Genomic DNA, 18,176 nt, shown 5'->3' with positions numbered 1-18,176 from the left:
ACTTGCAAGACCAAATTGGATGTATTCAAAATTAGTTTACAAATAGATCGGTAAGTTTTTTATTGTAAAAAATTATTAATATAGATTACACTTGTACCTTTAATGTATTATCTTGTTAAAAATTCAAATATAGTAGGAAAATAATACCATTCAATCAATATTATAATTTGATGTTTATATTTGACATTGATGTTAAAATGAGTATTATAGCACATAGTCTTTTTATGTCAATAATTAGAGCAACTTAAGCATGTTATAATTTATGGTTTAATTTTTTGTAAATTATTAAAATAAATTAAGTGTAAATTGTGATCCCCAATATCATTCTCTATATGTTATTAAATGGATATAACAATGACCGATTTATTTATCAAAAAATTAATTGAACACCGACAAACAACAATTTTAAGATTACAATGTTAGGCCTGTATACGAGCCTTTCCTCGTCTAATCGCAATAATAAACAATTTAAAATATTTTATAAACTATTTTTAAAAATATAATTAAAGAAAATCTTGTTTGAAATGGGGAGTAGTACGTAATAAAACAAAAATTTTAAAAAATATTTGAAAATAATAAAAAAAGAAAAAAATAAAAATAAAAACAACCTTCAGTAACCACTTTCCTGAATTGCTAACCTAACAAAATTGCAGGCGGATACTTCAATGGAGAATCCCAAAATTAAATCCGCCATTTTCAGCATATCTTTCCTTCAACCCTCTTCTTCTTCTTCTTCCTCTCTCTACATTTCTCTCTTTAACTAGAATTTCTATTCGTACCTTCAAAAATCTTTCCCAATATCTCCAATGTCTTCTTGTTCTTCTTCATCTTCTCCTTTACACTTTCCTCTTCATAAACCCATCAACAAACACAACCCCATTTCACCAAATTCCGCACTATTTTCACCACCAAAACAAAGGGGAAAATTTACCATTAGATGTGAATCACTAGAATTGAAACCCAAATCACCGCCCACAAATGGGCCACCACCGTATCCGGGTGGAATGGGTCCGTTTACGGGTCGAGATCCGGCAGTGAAGAAACCAAGCTGGTTAAGACAAAAAGCCCCACAAGGGGAAAAATATGAAGAGGTGAAGGAAACATTATCTGGGCTTAAACTTAACACAGTATGTGAAGAAGCTCAGTGTCCAAATATTGGAGAGTGTTGGAATGGTGGTGGAGATGGTATTGCTACAGCTACAATTATGTTATTGGGTGATACGTGTACACGTGGCTGCAGATTCTGTGCTGTTAAGACTAGTAGAAATCCTGCTCCTCCTGATCCTTTCGAACCTGTTAACACTGCTAAGGCTATTGCCTCTTGGGGGTAATTTTTAAAAAAAAAATCTGTTTATTAAATTTTGAGAGCTTATATTAGTTTGATTAGGAAATGTTCCCTCCGTTTCGATTTATGTGGCAGTGTTTGATTCAGCACGGGCTTAGAAAGAAAAGAAACTTTTTAGCACTTGTAATTTTGAACATGTCATAATATTTGTGTGTAGTTATGAAAACTTCTCGTTAAGGGTAAAATGAGAAATGTAAAGCTAATTATTTCCAAATCTGGGAGTGTGTCATTCTTTTCAGAACAGATTAATGAGGAAATAGTATCATATAAATTGGAACAAATGGAGGTATTTGGTTAGTAAGTATTACCTTAATTTAAAATTTATATAGTTTGACTGGACAGGGAGTTTAAGAAAGAAAGGAAAGACTTTTGAAGCTTGTGATTTTAAACATGTCATAACATTTGTGTGGATACAAAAGCTTCCTATTAAGGGTGAAATGGGGAGTGTTGACTTAAATTATTTTAAATGTAGAAAGGTGTCGTTCTTTTGGGATGGACTTACAAGGAAATGTAAGTCTAATGAGCTAACCTTTGGAAAAAAATGTTCACATGTAAGTCTGCATTTTAAAGTTAACATGTGATTCCAAAACCGAGTTAAATACGTGGGAGGATGTTGAGTTATATGATTGTTTAAAAATGGTTATGTAAGGACTTACAAAGGGATTTAAGGTTTTGGTATTGGATTCTCACACAGTATAATAGTGTAGGTGTAAGGATGAAATAGATGATATCTATTTTCTATATTTACAAAACTTTCTTGGTTTTTGAATGAGACGGGCCCCAATAGCGCACGGTTCATATAACTGATTCTGACTAGCTTTCGATTGAGGCTTAGCTGATTGAGTGACTGTTTAACCAGTAGTATTTGTCAGTGAGTAGCATAATTCATCTTCTTTGTGTCTGAAATTAGTAGAACAACCATAGGACACTGAATTAACCCTGGATGAACAGATATATACCCAAATTCCTGCCTGTGTTTTGCCAAGTCGAAGCACTTTCTAATGCTAATTAAATTGCTACAAAGAAGCTTATGTTTTCTATATTAAACTTTGTATATGTAAGTGGTAGGAATAAGAGTTCCTTGATTTTCTTCTGCAGCGTGGATTACATTGTCTTAACTAGTGTTGATCGTGACGATTTACCTGATGGAGGGAGTGGCCACTTTGCTGAAACAGTCAAAGCCATGAAGGTCTGGAGTTTATTGTCATTGCTAAGCCTAGATTATTTTGTGTTTTTTCAAGGGTAATTGTACATAGTACACGGTTGGATCAAGTGAAAGTAACTGGATTTGTGCTTATCTTATTTTCTCAGTTGCTCAAGCCTGATATCATGGTGGAGTGTTTAACATCTGATTTCCGTGGTGATCTAAGTGCTGTTTCTACTCTAGTTCACTCTGGATTAGATGTTTTTGCGCACAACATTGAAACTGTGAAACGACTTCAACGTATTGTTAGAGATCCTAGGGCAGGGTAAGTTCTGGAAAACACTTTCTTCCTCAGTTTTTTGCTATGATACTCCTTTTTGTCATTTGCAGCCTTTCTATACAGCCAGTGGGTTTGCCAGATGTTAATAGACTTGAGATATATATATATATATATATATATATATATATATATATATATATATATATTCTGAACTGAAATATTGTTCAATATACCTTTACTGTACCATTTGATGAGTTACCAAACATTCGTTTTATAAGGTGAACTTGCTGATTTGGGAGACATCTATTAAGAAATAGCACTTGCAAGATTATTACATTTGATATTTAGCATTTTTTTAATTATTAAGATATTGAGCTTTTCCCTCTGGTAGCCTATGGATGAAACTTGAGCTTGACTTTTTTGGTACTTTTGGCAATTCTAACTATCCTTTAAATAGGTCATATTATGGTCAAAATGTAATTGTACATACGTTCCATTTACTGTCATAAGGGGTAGGAGGGGGCTGAAGAATATAGGTGCTATCTGCTCAAAGTTTTGAAGGTTCAATTTAGTTACTTTCAGGCCGCTGAGTGGCCATTTTGAATAGGACAGATAGCTCAAAGTTTAGGAAGTGTAAAGTTCTGTGAATTAGAACTTTTAGAATGACTGGTTTTCCAAAAAAGACTCAATGAGAATTGATACTTTATCAAGTTATCTGACCAGCAGTTAAAGTATCAAACCGATGGAAGTCTCTTCTTTTTGACCTTACTCTCTTTTCATTGAGCACTGTATTGCCAAGCACGTCAAAGAAAAAAAAAAAGACTCTCAATGGTTTTAATGAGGAAAGTTGACTATCAGTTTACCTCTCAATGTTGTTCCTGATAAAAAAGAGGAAACTCCAGTCATAACTAATGGAATACTTCTGTTCAACATTACAAGTCCTGCTCTAACTCTATCTCTGTGTTTGTGCCGTCATTTGTCATACTTACAATTGATGCAGTTTTTTTTATTTTGCTCAACCAGTGACTTAACCTGGTTATATATTAGAGGGAGTGTCAACTGATATCTGGTTTATATCAGTTCCAAGTCTAGAAAGCAAATATGTCATGTAAAACAATCATCAATTAGTCTGAAGGATGAACATAATGGAAATGCAAAATTAAATCAGAAAACTGGACTTTGCACTAAGTCAAGCTAGTCCTATTGGATGAATGTAATTGTATGTGAAAATGATGAATTCTAAAGCAGCAAAGCATAATTTCTTGTGTCAGAATAAACTGATTCACCATTTATTTGTGAATTCATGAACTAACCTGTTATCAAAATATAACTTTGTGCTACTTGTCCCTAATATAATAATAATGATAATGATAATCAGTGGTGCCGTCAAGACATGGTATACTAACATGAGATGCTAAATAATTTGACATTGGATGATGCAGGTATGAACAAAGTCTATCTGTGCTTAAACATGCAAAACTCGATAAGGAAGGGATGATAACAAAAACTTCTATAATGTTGGGACTTGGTGAAACTGATGATGAGTTGAAGGAAGCCATGGCTGATTTAAGGGCCATAGATGTTGATATTTTGACTCTCGGTCAGTATTTACAGGTGAGCTAATAGGTACCCGCTTTCAACCTCTTGACAGAAAGTGGCTGCTTTATTGGTTCAAATCCTATGTAAAAAGCTGTAGGCTTAAATAAAGTTCTCTCTCTTTTTGTGCAGCCAACCCCATTACATCTTACCGTCAAAGAATATGTTACCCCTGAAAAGTTTGCTTTTTGGAAGGACTATGGAGAGTCTATTGGCTTCCGTTATGTTGCGAGTGGCCCCGTGGTAAGATTTTACAATATTATCAATTACCTTTAGATAATCATAGCCTGCTTTTGAAATTTTATTTTAGTTTTTCAATGTGGAACTCCCGTCTAGAACATAATGGTACTAGTGAATCAAAGGCAACTCTTGTTAAACAGGAGAAATCGGACTTTCTTCGTTCTTAATCATATCAATTATCATTTGTCATGTTTGCAGGAATGTTTTGACTACTCTAATTCTGCAACCTTTATGATTTGACTAAGTTCTTTTCTTCAGGTTCGATCCTCCTACCGAGCAGGAGAACTATTTGTTCAGACTATGGTAAAAGAGAGGACCAGAAATGCATAAAGTATCATAATAGTTTGATGTATCTTCTTCTCATACAGACAATACAGAAGCTGCAATCAAAATTCTTTTTGAGTTATTGATGATTATGACGACCTCTGAACACACAATACTCTGTAGTCACAGCTTTGCGTTAAAAGGCCAATTTTGCCTGTGATTGTTGAACTATTTTCTTTTTTCAATTACATTCAGTTGATTCTGTATACAAACTAGAAGGGAATTTTTTTGTTAAATCAATTTTTATTGCTAGTAGATGTTTTTAAAGCTCTTGAGCTGAGTTTGTCCAATTTGTGGGACTAGTTCATAAATATAAAATAACAATCAAGTAGTGGCAAACATTTGCAGATGAAATATCCATTACTAGTTCTTTGTTCCTTTACGCAAACTAGTGCAGACTATGGACTGCATTTGATAGGAGGTTCATATAGCATATTTCCATATACAAATGGCTAATCAGACATTAAAAAAATAAAATTATTAATGTTAAAACTAAATTATACTTAACTATATTTTAATCACCTACAATAATAATTTAAATATAAAATTATATAAAACAATAGAGGGGAATAAGGTTTTTATTTACGACGGTGATGTTCGAGCCAGCTTGTGAGCATCTGGACTATTTCCAGTAGGGATGACTTTGACCACCAAGGCTTAGCAGAGAAAGGTCATATCTTCGGTTAATGAAACACGACAGAGCTAGAGTACAGTAACACTAACAAGCAGTTTTATCTTGTTCGGAATTATAGTGAGTTTGTTGTTGCTGCTTTTAGTTATTATACTCCATTTTTTTAAAACTTGTTTGACCTTTTTCCATTTGGGACGTTTTTGACATCATTTTATAAAATTTTCACAATTCTTAATGCAATTAACTATCCAAATTGTAATCAAACTGACATTTCAATCATTATTTTAATATATTCTCCATTATCATTAATATAATATATAAGTGAATAAACAAAAGGGAAAATTGAACATGAGGATTAACAGTTATGTTATACCAGCCATTTGCAACTAACAGGGAATGTAGAAAGAGTAGGTATTTCAAATCCAAAGAGCCATTTACAAGTGAGAGGAAATAGAGAAAATGACACCATATAGCCGCTCTCAAAATAGTAGTCAAAAAAAATATATTTTTTGTATATATATACCTTGTGTATGTTATATACAAAAATTATACAAATTTTATACACTTTTTGGCTACGAATGTAAATAGTTTCTGGTGCGGGCTAAAACTGAAAATACCACGAGGAAATACAGAGAAGTATGGATTTGAAATCCAAATATGCATTAACTTGGAAAAATTTACAAGGAAGCATCTCCCAACAAGGGCAAGCAACCTACTAAAACTTTACATCTCTATACCCCACACAGCAATAAGGTAGGGGGAAAATCAAATAGAGAGATCAACCCATAGGAATGATAGAAAGCCCCCAAAGCTATGGTCTACTGGTAAGAACGTAGCGCATGTCACGGATTTGAATCCTGCCGCACAAGAGCCTGGTATTTAATAGGGAAGGGTAGATGGGCGGACTCAACGGGGATTTCTAGGCTATAAAAAAATAGCAAAAAATTTCAAGCAAATATCTAATTCCTACTTCTTCTATGCCAATTTGTGGAAAACTAAACCTCTATGATCAACATGATACTCATTGTGGGGCATGAAGTTGAGTTAGAACCAAAAAGAAAAAGAAAGCTCATGTACAAATGGTAAATTGCATATCTCAATGCGCTAAATCCACACTTGCAGTGCCAATACTTGCCTTGTCGACCACGCGTACATTGTAGAGCTCATAAACTCTTGCACGGTTCTCTGCCCACCATTGTTCTGCCTGTTTCTCGCTAAACCGTTTCCGACTGCAGATTTTGACATACATTAGCCTTGATTCCATTCAAAAATAAAGATTACATGATATTCACTGTATAATCATTGTGAAATGAAGTTTTGGCAATCTTGACAAGTAAAAAGAGGTCTATAGCTGAAACAGCAAATACACATGAATATAATAGGAGATCATTTACTAGATGAATAATGTAGAAAGACAGAAAATTGCACATTATGATTTAACGTTGACTTAACCTACCTGAAGCGAACCCTTTTAAGATCTTTGACGCCTCCAGGTAGGGAGGTAAGAGTGATATATACACCTGGCTCGTCTTGCTCAACCCATTCATTCTCGTTACGAGAATCACATTCTTTAGTTCTGCCTCCATTTTTTGTTGTTGCCTCTGAATTCCCCTGTCTATTGTGAGCAGCACTGCGATTACTAGCATTGCTTGATCCATTAGAAAGCAAATGGCTGTTAGATACACTTGACTCCAGCTCTTGAAAAGTTAGTTGACTATGAACTTGGTCCATACAGCCATTTGGTATGTCACTAGAGGTAATATTGGACTCGGAGGAAACAGATTTAGGAGATTTGATGTTTCGGGCAGGACCTACTGGCAGCCTTTCAGCAATTTCCTTCAGCTATAAAAAATACGAAAGCGATACAAATTAGCACGAGAAGCTAATGAAACTGTGAGAAATGAAGAAATACACGGGAGAAAGAATTGAGCTATAGGGTGTTTAAATAGTACATACACTTACACTAAACTAGGAAACAAATCAAGGTTCAATAATTCCAAAGAAATAACATATCTAATTGATTCCTAGTTGATTCTAATTAATGTAAACCATATCCATGATTCTACCATATCTACATGATTCTACCATATGTATGCAATATTCTTAACTTGGAACTCTAATAATAATTTACATACTAAAATATTACAGAATCTGCAATGCTGCTCACTTCTGGCTGTAATTACATTCCAGCATTCACTTGTCGCTGGCAATTAATCAAGTACCTCTTAACTGATAAAAAGAGGATTCAATGAAGATCATCCGTATCTTAATTGAAAAGGGCGGCAAAGAGATGAGTATGAATATTAGAGTAAAAAGGTGATATACTAAATGATGGCGCAAAACAATGGCCCATGCAACCTGAACATTGAAGGGAACAGACTAAAAAACCCCAAACACGAAAATGTTAGCAGATCACGCAAATTCTAGGAGAAACTATTCCTTACTGTGTCTGGGAGCATTTTCACCCTACTTCATAATTTGGACTTCTTTTAAGAAAGGTGTTTATAGTTAGAAATTATAAGTAGAATGAAATCTTTATCCTATTTTTGCTTGCAAGAAAAGTTACAGACAAGAAATATTTTTACACATATTGGCTCAAGTGTTCAACTCATTCATTGAACCATTAACTTTTTCTGTGCCGACAAAAAAGAGAAGCACAATTTTTTCATACATATGCACAACTATGACACAAAACTTGAAAGTCTAATGATTAAAAGAATCTAACTCACCTGAGCAGTAAGTGATTTGATCACTTCTTTTGCTGCTTTGCATTTGGCAGTCTCCTCCGCCGCAATTGCTATTGCCTCCTTCAGCTGCTTACTAGTTCTTTCTAGTTCTACCTCTTGAAATTGAGCCTTGAGTGTAAGAGTTTCCACCTAAAATGAAGATAGTCAAACAGTGCTAAAAAAGAAAAAATATATAGTACCTTTGCAAGTCAGGAACAGGCTTGCATTTTTTACTGTAACCTATTGCATTCCCTATGAAGATAAAGCCTCACAACTTACACATAGACGACCTATTTATTCCCTCCCCAAGAAAACAAGAAGCAAAAAGGAAAGAGAAAAGAAGAGAAGAAGTTAGGGGTATCTTTAAATAAGGAATTTTAGGATAAAATGGATGGGTGATATTCATATTTCAAATGATGTGTCTGAGAATCATCTAATATCTTATTGCAAGATATTGCACCCTCTATGTCTCCATACAAATTCACAATTTTGGCTTATAGCTATTATGTATAGCAGTAAGTGCCATTCTTTTTCCTAAATGAATAGAATGCCAAATGCCTCGAATAAAGAAGACAAACCTTGACAGTAAGGAAGGTTCTAGGGGTTCAAAAATAAATAAGTAACGAAGGACTTCTGAATTGGGCTTCCAACATTCAACAGCATGTTTTGACCCTTCTCCCCACCACCCACCACCCAAAAGAGAAAAAAAATTTCAACAGCATGCGATTTGACATTCTATTGCAAATGAAACTATCCATTATTCTTTAAGTGAAGTAGAAATTGGTTTGATTGCTGCCCTTTAGAGTAGATTTTTGCCTGTTCAGATGTACAGCAACCAGAGGACGTGAGACAGTACCTCTGCCGAGAAGCCAAATAGTGTCCTTAAAGTGGAAAAAATAATTGAAAGATCAATACAAAATACATAGTACAGATAACAGCTATGATTATAATAGCTATGATTCATCGTCTCCTTATCAACATGCTTATCACTTATCTGGTCAAATAATACTGTTTATGCACTTGGATAAGTTTTTCATTCTACACAATAAGATCAGGTGTAACTTGTCACTTTTGCTCATCCAGTACTTTTTTTGGTTAAAAACCCAGCAAATCATCAAGTATTTAACTGTGTTATACACACCATTGAGTGTCTGAAAGCCCAACGATACTATTTATTCTTAACCGATGTCTTGCATTTTGACACATCGCACTATTAAAAGTTCGCTCACATATTAAACTCATACACAAGCGTCTATCTCAGTTTTCCAACCATCGGCTGGACAAAATCCAACTTAATACTTCTCACAAAAGTAGGACAGTTTGGTACTTTTTAATTTTGACGGGCCAAATCAGCACCTCATTGCAACGTTCAAGATCCACATCAGAAACAAGTATAAAAAGATGTAGAAAGTGAAGAAACTGCATCAGTACCTATTGCATAGTTCAGGATCCATATCAGTTATAAGTATAACAAGATGTAGCCAAATGAAGAAACTGGATCAAAGGGAGATGGTTGCATAGTGAACAAATAACCTACCTGTGATCTTAGTTTAACAACCTCCTGATCAAGACTTTCATTTGTCCTTTTAGCATCATCCACTACAATCCTTGGAGATGTAAGTCCACCCAGTGTTGGAGTTGGTGTAGTAGAACGAGGTGGACTGGGCCGTCTAGATGTTGGTGATGTTGCTCGAGAAACAATCCTTGATCCGGGAACTGAAGCAGAGAAAAATTTCTTGGATGACGCAAAAACTGGATTAGAAGATCTAGAACTATTGAGAGCTCTCAATTGCGAGGTACTACTGGGGATAGGTGAGACACGACTGCTGTTGAATTCAAACTTTTTCTTCTGTTTGGAAGAGCGGCTTTCAACTTGTTTGAAGGACTCCATCGAAGAAAACCTAGCAAGATGAGATCGAGACCTTGTATCCAACTTAGTTTCTTTGTCTATGCCATCAATTAACCCCTGGTTCAGGCTTCCTCTTCGACTCATGGAAGTCTCTGATGAAGCATCGGTTTCAATAGATTTTTTCAGTTTATTACAACAATTATCACAGACACGATAAAGTTTATTGGGATTTGGTGCCATTGATGCCCTCAGCGATTTCTTGCTGCTGCATGAATGACAAAAGACAAGACCACAGTTATAACAGTTGTGGCGCTTCCTTTTAAAATTAAAAGGAAGGCGGCAGCCAGAACACATGGATTGGTCAACCCCTGACGCCCATTTATGAAGGCAAATAGCTGCAGTAAAATTAGTACCACAAGCAATACTTTTGACTTGCTTGTCTTTTAAAGCTTCCACTAAGGTGGGAGAGTTTCTGTCATCTGTATTACCATGACCCAACCTTCCATTTGCTCCCTTTCCCCATGTGTAAACTTCAGTTCGGGAAGTCAATACAGCGACATGGTAAGCACCACATGCTATTTCCTCCACGAAGCTCTTTGAAAGTTTTCCTTCAATCCGACAAGGAAGCTTCCCATCAGCTTGAGGGTGACCTAGTTGGCCATATACAGGACTTCCCATCGTATATACATGACCTGAAGTAGTTAGAGCAACTGTCAAGCTGTGTCCACAAGCAACCTGGCAAAAGTTGGGTTCAACAAGAGCGGCAACACATGTAGGAACAAGTTTTGACTCCTTGTCACCGTGCCCAAGTCGACCTTTGTCACCATCTCCCCAAGTAAAAAGTTTCCCCGACGAACAATTGCTTGAACTAGAGTTTCCCACCATGACTTCAACAACTGCAGCAGTATGCCAAACCCCACAAGCTGTTCGAACAGTTCGGAGCCCCTTCAGAGATTCCACTTCCCTGGGTTTTGAAATACTTTTTCTATCTCCATGACCAAGAACTCCAAAAGTTCCATCCCCGAAAGTAAATAATTGGCCAGCAGAGGTCACCACGGCGGTATGCCAGGGCCCACAGGAGATATAAGAAACATGTATGCCCTCTAAGGGTCCATTTACTCTTTTGGGCACCCAATGACTAACTTCATTCCCATGCCCAAGAAGACCAAAATCACCGGCACCCCATGTGTACAGTTCACCAGAAAGTGTTACAGCACAAGTATGATTTTCACCACACGCAACAAGCTCAATGTTTGTATGGCCAAGGGAATCTATAAGCTTTGGATGCAAAACATCAGAATCGACACCATGCCCAAGCCTGCCTCCTGATTCCTCACCCCAGGAGAAAATCTCACCCTGTTTTGTCACTAGTGCTGCGTGTTTTCCACTGCAAGCTAAATTTTGGACGTCCAGTACCACTGCAGACTCTAGAGCTTTGGGCAATAAAGAATCTACTTTGACACCATTACAACTGCCAATCCTATGAAGTCCACCACCTAGTACACCATCCGCAGTCCCTTCCCCCCAGATAAAAACATCTCCCAACGCATCACCATCATCATGACCAGAACCTTGACTTGATGAGCTAACAGCACTTGAAAGGCTTACTCTAAAGTTATCCATCCCCATTGCCTTCATCTGACCATGTATGCTATCTGAACCTCCAGAAGATAAGGAATGAATAGAAGCACTAGCAGCATCTGAAGTGAAAAGGCCCTTGGGAGGTAAACTATATTGAATTACGTCAGAGAATGCCTTATTTACACCATTTTTAGGTGGGCTTCCATATGGACTATGAAGGCGAAGCTGATCACCACCACCCTGATGGAAACAAAGGATCTTATTCAGCATCTTAGAGGAACAAAATGAAATTATATAAATTTGACATGACTATTGACAAATATAAAGTCTCATCTGCATATGCATGGTTAGACGTGCGAGACAGAATGTACCTTCTGTGAACTATCACCACTACCAAAAGGAGAATGAAGAGGAGAGCTTCTCCGCGTATATGTTCTGGGACTAGTAGCACCAGAAGGAATTCCATCGCTCCTTGATTCTGTTCTCCACTTTCGCTGGTGTCCACGTGAGATTAAAGCCTTCAAGCCACTAAACCATACCTCTGCTTCGTCTTTATCTTTGCATATCTAAGACATAAGATTGAAGAGGAAGGTGAGAGAGTTAGTTGGTGCAATAATTTCAAATGACAATGGAATACGTACAAGACTTTCCCTCTAAAAAGGACACAGCTGTCACTAATGAAACTCTTACCAAATCCAGTGATCTATCATTGTATATGAGTGAAAAAGATTGGTACTCCTTCTCAGGTCGTGGGTGCCTTTGAAATATTGGCTGGAAAAGAGCAGAAGAAAGCTTATTAATCAAATTGCACCACTAAACATTTTAACATAGGTGGTTCAACTAGACCAAAAACCATGTTCATTAAGACTAGAAATTGCTAAATAAAAAAGAAAAAGACACTGACACCAAATTATTATCATCAAAGTATGTAACTATGAACGGAACGAGCCAAAAGAAATCGTTAATCAACCACTAAGGCTGATAAAATCAAACTAACGAGCGCTAGTATAGCATGGAGTTATGGAATTTGACCAAAGAGTGCTCATCTATGTAGAACGAATACTTAGATTCAACATGAAAACAACCAATCAAATTCAGCAATACTTCCTCAGAATGAGGTATATAACATTTGAGAAGACATCAAGAGTAACATCTAGTATAGTTTTAATAGGTTAATGTATACACACAAGACTTCACATATGACCCAAGTTACTTAATGAAGAGCAAATGCAGTTATACTTTTTGATATAGAGCATATGCGGATATACATAGAGAAATGAAAAAAAACAGTTAATACATCATATGATTATCGATTAACCATGACATGTAAGCAAAAATTCCTTCAGCAGAAGATGTTTGATCCTACTCATCCAGTCATACTCCATTTATTTCGTCTTTCTTATTTCTCTTAATTTTGTCTTTAAAAGACTAGAATATATTAACACGATACTTCCAAAAGAAAATAAAGAAGCTATGCTTTGAGACAAATTTGTGGACATGCTGATGTCACAGTTCATAACAGTTCAAGAACGGTGATTAAAATTCTGTACTAAATTAACATTCAAGTTGCTTATCTGGCTAGATCTCTATAATTCTATGCAAATTGGATTCACATGCCTCTCCAAGGAACTTCTAGTCTCCTAGCTTCTTTCTTTCTGTTCACCGATGAAAAGAGAGTGGGGATTGCTTGTGCCAAATAACAGAAAACATTTTATACTTTCGCTGAAACAGAAGCTCAAGGGCCAAGAAAAGATGCAAGATAATTACCACACTGAAGATAACTTAAAAATTCATCTGTCATTGACTTCAGTTAACATCTGAAAGCCACTAATGCCCATACATTTAACCACATAAATCTTTGGTGAAATGAAGTGAGCACACGACCTTTCACCATATAAGTTTTTCGAAATACATTTTAAAACCACAAAAAGAGATATATAAAGATGGATAAATTTGTAGAATAGAATCAAATAGATACATGTCAAAAAGGTTGTAGAACGGAGATTAATATCTTCAGCAGAGGGAACTTACAGTGCGCTGTCCAGATATTATTCTTGACACGTGACTTAGCTTAAGGTGTTTCTCCTCTTTACCAGAAAACCAGATCAGAGCAGACTCATCCTGAAACCATAATGACAAAATTATTTACTTCAACTAACACTAAGTTTCAGAGGAGCACAATTGCTGTAGTAAATTCCTACCTCAATAAAGAAAGGTAAAGTGAACAACCGATATCCACACAGCAAGCATGGGATTATTTTATATCAATAACAGGTTTATCTATAAGCAGTCATACACAATGACAATTAACGAAATGGCCATCCCTCAAAGCCTTTAGGTTTAAACCCCAGAAAGTAAGAGACATGAGCTCAAATGCTGGCACTACTGGAACAAGGAAACTAAGAACAAACTACCTAGGATGAAGTTTACCACATGTATTCTAACAGCAGTCAAAAACACTACTTCACAATGGTTACGTGGCTGCACGAATGTGAACAAAGAACCTTGACATGGGTATCTCTGATGAATATTGTGTATCCACTGAGCATAGATTATCCACATCGAAGTTATGGAATTCTGGATGACACAGTAAGGTAGGCATTTGGAAGAGAACTCAAACTTCCAATTTTTTATTAAGTCTCATTTTCTGATTTATTATCATGAGATAGTGCGATTATTTTTGCTTCTCTTTAGCGTATGGCAGTTTGGATAGTAGCACTTCCAAATTGGCACAGAGTTTATAGGAGCTTTGATTACCTATGTTTACTTTTCAAGCTTCCTAATCCACACTCTCTTACCTGTGGTATTATTTTCATCATTTGAAGGACACTACTTCAATCTGAGATACACGCATGCAAAAACTGACGGAGTAACAAAAAGGAACAAACTACAATCATGATGGTAAACATCTTTTACTTTTTTGACAAGTATAATTATGATAGTAAACATTAACAATCACTAATCAGAAACTGACACGGCATTTAGGATGAAATATCAACACACTGACACATAAAACTGAAGATATGCCAAAATACCACAAACTTCAACTCGGCTGTAAAATCAAGGAGAAAGATCAAGGGAAATGTCCTAATTTGCTTCATTGATATATCAAATTCAGGGTGAGGATGCCAATGCCCACATATTACGTGCTTCCTAGCAGCCAGTGTTACGTCCAGTACGGAGAACTCTATGTCGGTCTCTCAAATAAATGATATAGATTCTTGTTACGTATAGATGTGGGGTCTCACCAAACTGCGTTATAGTTGGATCTACATGGACGCCCTTCTCGCACTCGGATAGCTAATATGATTACAGAGTCGGGATGCATAGAATTTCATTATTTCAAGGCTAAGAAAAGCAACCCATATGCACAAAATTAAACAAAGAATGAAATGATACTTACATTTGCCAGACGAAAGGGACAAAACTTTGGCTTTCCCCTTCTTCCATACTTCAGCAAACATGCCCCCTTCTTTAGAGCAGTTATCGCCTGAGATAAATCAAATGCAAAGGAATTTCAAGCCAATAGGAATTTCAAGCCAATGAACCTTGCTTCTGTCTTAACCCACTGCAGTAAACAAGGTTCATAACTTTTCTCTCCCAAAAGCTGTAATACCATAGCTAAATCTTGGCACCATTGCCCATTCACCCCATGCCCAAAGAAGAAAACAAAACCTTATTTTTCAAATGAGGACGTAAGTGTTCCATAAAGCAGCCCATACTAAGGAAGAGGAATACAAAATGAGGTGTTAGGCGTATGACCATCTCATTTAGAAGCTTAAGCTATTAGAGAGAATACATCTTAATTTACTTAATTATGTCTTTAACACGCCCCCTAATGTGCAGTCTGATTCTTGGGCCAAGCATATGTATGCTCTTTTTCTATAATGGGTGGCGATAAGACTAAAATACAAGACCTCTATCTGCTCTAATACCATGTTGAAGAGGAGCCTAAGAGCAATGGTAAAGTTATCTCCGCGTGACCTATAGATCATGGGTTCGAGCCGTGAAATCAGATGTTTGTATTATGATAGGCTGCCTACATCACACCCCCTTGGGTTGCGGCCCTTTCCCGAACCCTGCGTGAACGCAGGATGCTTCGTGCACCGGGCTGCCTTTTAAGTGTAACTATCTCACCCAAAAGCTTAAATTATTAGAGTACACTTTAATTTACTTAATTATGCATTTAACATGAGTGGTTAAACATTGAAGGCAAGGAAATTAGGGGATGAATAAATTAACTTAGTATAGGTGCCAAGCAGAATTTTGAGAACCTACCTAATTTATTTATTTATTTTTATAACAGTAGCACCCGGACTAGCTTGCGTGCACTATTCCATCGGATAGTTGTTACTTCCTACCAGCACAGGTACCCGGTAACTTTTCCCACTAGGGCATAGGCAGATCGAAAGAAATCACCTAGTATTTCTTTGCGCCTCCATTGGGAATTAAACTTGACGCCTCGAGTCAAATGGAATTGAAAAGACTTTTTTTATATATATAATCAAGCTAGCATCTCAAAAGTGCCGCTAGTCGAAACCCCATAGTACTCCTACCACTTCATTGATCATTAGGGCACACCAATATTTTAATTATTAAAATCGAAAGTGCATCCTCCAAACTTATGTCAAGGAAGAAATAATAGTAGTATATAGTAGTAATAAGCAATAGTTTGACGGGGCTTAAAATAATGACAAAAATTGGAAGAATAAGACAGTAATTTTTTTCTTTTTACCTGTTCAATATCCCTTTCAACTGTTCCGCTAGCTCTGTTGACATCTGAATTCATTCCTTTCAGCTCAAAATTCTTCAAATAGTGAAGAAACCCATTTCTCAAAAATTAAACGAAAATAAACTTCAGTAATTGCAAGGACTTTAAGAATTTGTAGTAACAGTTTCTTAAATGCAGAAAACCAAAACACTGCTTTAATCTCAACGCCACAAAGCTTATAAACCGAAAATGGGTTTAAAAATTTAAAAGAGCTGAAACTGTAAATGGGCTGACAATGAGAGTAAATTTCACTGATTTTGATGAGAGAGAGAGGTGTTTTAGGAGAGAGAATGGCAGAGAGATTTGCTCAAAAGTGAAGCAGTAGAATCTAGCTATTATTGGGGAATATATCGTTTTGATCTGATTTTCCAAAACTGAAGCAGTACACACACACGCACACAGTACAAAGTGTTGCAGATGAGAGAGAAGGACTGAAGAGAGAGAGAGAGAGAGAGGAGTGAGGTGGTCAAAAGTGGACTGTGGATTTCTGTATAAAATTAAATTACATATTTCTACCTCTTTCTATTTTGAAATGGATCTCAAGGTAGCCTTGGCGTAATTGGTAAAGTTGTTACCATGTGATTAGGAGGTTACGAGTTTGAACCGTGAAAATAGCATCTTACATAACGGGAGCTTAATGCACTAGGCTGACTCTATTTTGGGATGGAAAATATAGTATATTCACTTTTACTTATATATTATATTAAAAATATATTTTTACTTGTTCATTCTAGCAAACCAAGAGAAAATTAATTTTTTTTCTATTTTATCCTTTTTTTTAACTACTCATTTCCTAAATTATTTTCTAAAACGTTATAAAATATTATCATTATTATAAATATTATAGTAAAATACATACTTTATTTATTATTTTTTAAAAGACGGTGTAAAATACGTTTTACACAATTTCTAATTGTGCAAAACGTTTTACACAATTAAAAGTGAATGAATGAAGTACTTTGGACTACTAAAGGAAGCAACAAGATGGGATAATTAGAGGTCTTGAGTTTGAACTTTAAAAATAATTTTTTTTTATTCTTTCGATGTGACTCATGCATTGTAAATTAGGATTAATCGAATTAGTGAGATATGGAATTATTATATTAAAAACTACTTTTAAAAGAACCATGATATGCGAAAATGTATACCATTATCCTAATTTTGAAAAGTAGCTAGGGAAATATGGAGTATTATGTTTTCTACTTTATTTTTTAGACAATATTATTATCGAAAGAGTTAGTTAATTTTTGCTTTTATTTCAAACTTTCAAATATTTTTAAGCATCTTTTTATTGTTAAATCTAGGATTTAAAGTATTTTCTATTGGTTTTTTAAATATGTACATTTTATTTACAAAAAAATTGATAATTAGTAGATGCTTTGACTCTTGTTTTCTAAACTTTGACGAAAAGAGTATAATGAAAAGTAGAAAAAAACAATTAACCAAAATGAAAAATTTTCTTTTTTCTTTTGGAGACACAAATAAATATGCAAAAACTTGTAATATTTTCCCATATTGTTCTCTTCGTATTCGTGGTTTCTGAATATAGTAAGGATTTCTGTTATTCATAGTGGAAAATGGTGAAACAAAATTGTTTTAATTATTAAATAAGGAATGGTATTCACATATTATTTTTCCACGACATGCTAACCCAATAAAAGCGGCGTATTAAGGTTGATTGACTTGTTA

The 18,176-nt window shown here is 35.6% G+C and overlaps 2 protein-coding genes across 2 annotated transcripts; one reads left to right on the top strand and one right to left on the bottom strand.

Annotated features, from left to right (window-relative positions):
* On the top strand, positions 617–5,199 carry LOC109235763 (lipoyl synthase, chloroplastic). Its single transcript, XM_019402003.1, has 6 exons — positions 617–1,327; positions 2,444–2,534; positions 2,657–2,814; positions 4,212–4,383; positions 4,498–4,608; positions 4,864–5,199. The coding sequence occupies exons 1-6, from the start codon at positions 807–809 to the stop codon at positions 4,933–4,935; spliced, it is 1,125 nt and encodes a 374-aa protein (XP_019257548.1). The 5' UTR covers positions 617–806; the 3' UTR covers positions 4,936–5,199.
* Positions 6,188–16,947, bottom strand: LOC109235762. The gene is made up of 9 exons (XM_019402002.1): positions 16,452–16,947; positions 15,120–15,206; positions 13,748–13,837; positions 12,407–12,487; positions 12,088–12,282; positions 9,824–11,956; positions 8,290–8,436; positions 7,017–7,402; positions 6,188–6,789 (listed from the first exon to the last, which is right to left on the bottom strand). The coding sequence occupies exons 1-9, from the start codon at positions 16,503–16,505 to the stop codon at positions 6,657–6,659; spliced, it is 3,306 nt and encodes a 1,101-aa protein (XP_019257547.1). The 5' UTR covers positions 16,506–16,947; the 3' UTR covers positions 6,188–6,656.

Source organism: Nicotiana attenuata, chromosome 12 (genome assembly GCF_001879085.1).
Source record: "Nicotiana attenuata strain UT chromosome 12, NIATTr2, whole genome shotgun sequence".
Classification (NCBI taxonomy): domain Eukaryota; kingdom Viridiplantae; phylum Streptophyta; class Magnoliopsida; order Solanales; family Solanaceae; genus Nicotiana; species Nicotiana attenuata.
Note: the sequence above shows the minus strand (reverse complement) of the source record. Positions and strands in the feature narration are given on the sequence as shown.